We start from the raw sequence: 1,532 nt of genomic DNA on the forward strand, positions 1-1,532 counted from the left end.
CGTTCGGGTTAGTGGTGGAGGAGGTGATGCTGCGTCCATGCTGCAGGTACCCCCTTGGTCATTGATTCCTTGGGGTTGACAGCTCGCAGGGTCCCTAGGTGAAAAGCACCCAGGGCCACCGTCAGCGATACTGGCAGGAGAAGAACACAAGTAAAGCTCCCAGCGCAGCCGAAATATCACCTCCTGGGGCACCCCTCCTGCTGAGAGACCACTCATCTAGCCGGGAAATTTTGTTTTACGTGGAGCTGCCCTGGACTCTTGGCTGTGAGGACACGGTGCCCACCTGGGTGCAGGTGCCGGCACCCTGCTGCTACCCCTTTCCCCTGAGATCCCAAGCGGACGCATTGAACCACTCCCACTCGGCGACGGCTTTTGCTAACGGCTGGTTTATTGGAGCTGCAGAGGAGGAGGCGGCGCGCGTGGGCAAGGAGAGGGCAGCCCCGCGGCACGGGCGCTAGTTCTTGCCGCAGGGGAAACTGGTGCTGATTTTCCTGCAGTAGCAAAAAGCGTTGAAGAAGCGGCAGTAGCAGGTGGCGCAGGGGTCGCAGCAGGGGACCTGATGCCCAAGGCAGGACTCCAGGAGGCGGACGCAGCGGCGGGGGGAGCGCTCTTCGCGGCCCGCAGCTTGCAGTTCCGTGGACGATGCCTGCCGGAGAGAGAGGAGGAAGAGGAGGGAAAGAGTTGGTGCTGGACCACCGGGCCAGCAATAAAGAACTGCGTGGGAGAGAGCCAAGAGTGGCTGCTGAAACCTGCCGCTGCCAGCAGCGGAGAGCTCTGTCATGCTCAACTCTGGGCTCAACCTGTTGGAAATCGCTGCTGAACTCCGTGGGCTCTCTGCGGGCATCACTGCCTCGTCCACCATGTCTCGAGGCCTTTACGCACATGTTTATTTTGAAGCGCAGCCTCGACTTTAGTGCAGGGTGCCGTGCCTTCTGCCCGAACAGAGACCCCAGGGTCCGAGCCAGGCAAGACGCGGCACTGCCCGGTGAGCTCCTGCTCTGCAGAGGCTTCCTGGGCTGCGCTTGGGGTTAATTAAATGGATTGCAGGCGTGCGGGCTTGGACCGCCCTCCTTTGAGTGCTGGAGCCCCTTGCAGCTCTGGGCAGCCTCAGCTGGTCCCAGCCCTGGCTGCTCCCCAGCAGGCGACGAACAGATACTCCCATCCCAAGCAGCACCATGTTGGGCCCCAAACCACCCCTGGCCCCGGGGGCACAGAGAAGGCTGCTGTGGCCTGAGGCCAACCCCCGCTCTTTCGGGTGTCTGTAAGAAAGCTCAGGGAGCGTTACCTGCGGTTCCAGCACGCCGCCGCTCTGCGCGAGGTCACTGTCGGCTTCTTGGACCTCCAGGGCCATCTGCTCAAACCCCAGCCTGGGGAGAGCTCCTGCGAGATACAGAGAGGCTGAACAAGGAGGCTGCTGGGGGGGTCTGCTCTGATTCTGCTCCCCGTGGTCGTGTATCCCCCCCCCAAAAAAAAGCCCCCCACTCCCCACGGGCTGCCAGGGCAGCGGGCGGGAGGAGGCTGCCCTCCCAGGG

At 62.8% G+C, this 1,532-nt stretch overlaps 1 protein-coding gene across 1 annotated transcript in view; it reads right to left on the reverse strand.

Annotated features, from left to right (window-relative positions):
• Window positions 1–454: 454 nt before the first annotated feature.
• Window positions 455–1,532, reverse strand: part of AGRP (agouti related neuropeptide) — a 1,381-nt gene continuing 303 nt past the window's right edge. The window contains exons 2-3 of the mRNA XM_009290846.1: window positions 1,286–1,492; window positions 455–646 (exon numbers count right to left, since the gene is read on the reverse strand). Coding sequence (XP_009289121.1) covers window positions 455–646; window positions 1,286–1,492 — 399 coding nt within the window. The remainder of the gene's footprint in view (window positions 647–1,285; window positions 1,493–1,532) is intronic.

Source organism: Aptenodytes forsteri, unplaced genomic scaffold (assembly GCF_000699145.1).
Source record: "Aptenodytes forsteri isolate BGI_AS27 unplaced genomic scaffold, ASM69914v1 Scaffold14, whole genome shotgun sequence".
Taxonomy (NCBI): Eukaryota; Metazoa; Chordata; class Aves; order Sphenisciformes; family Spheniscidae; genus Aptenodytes; species Aptenodytes forsteri.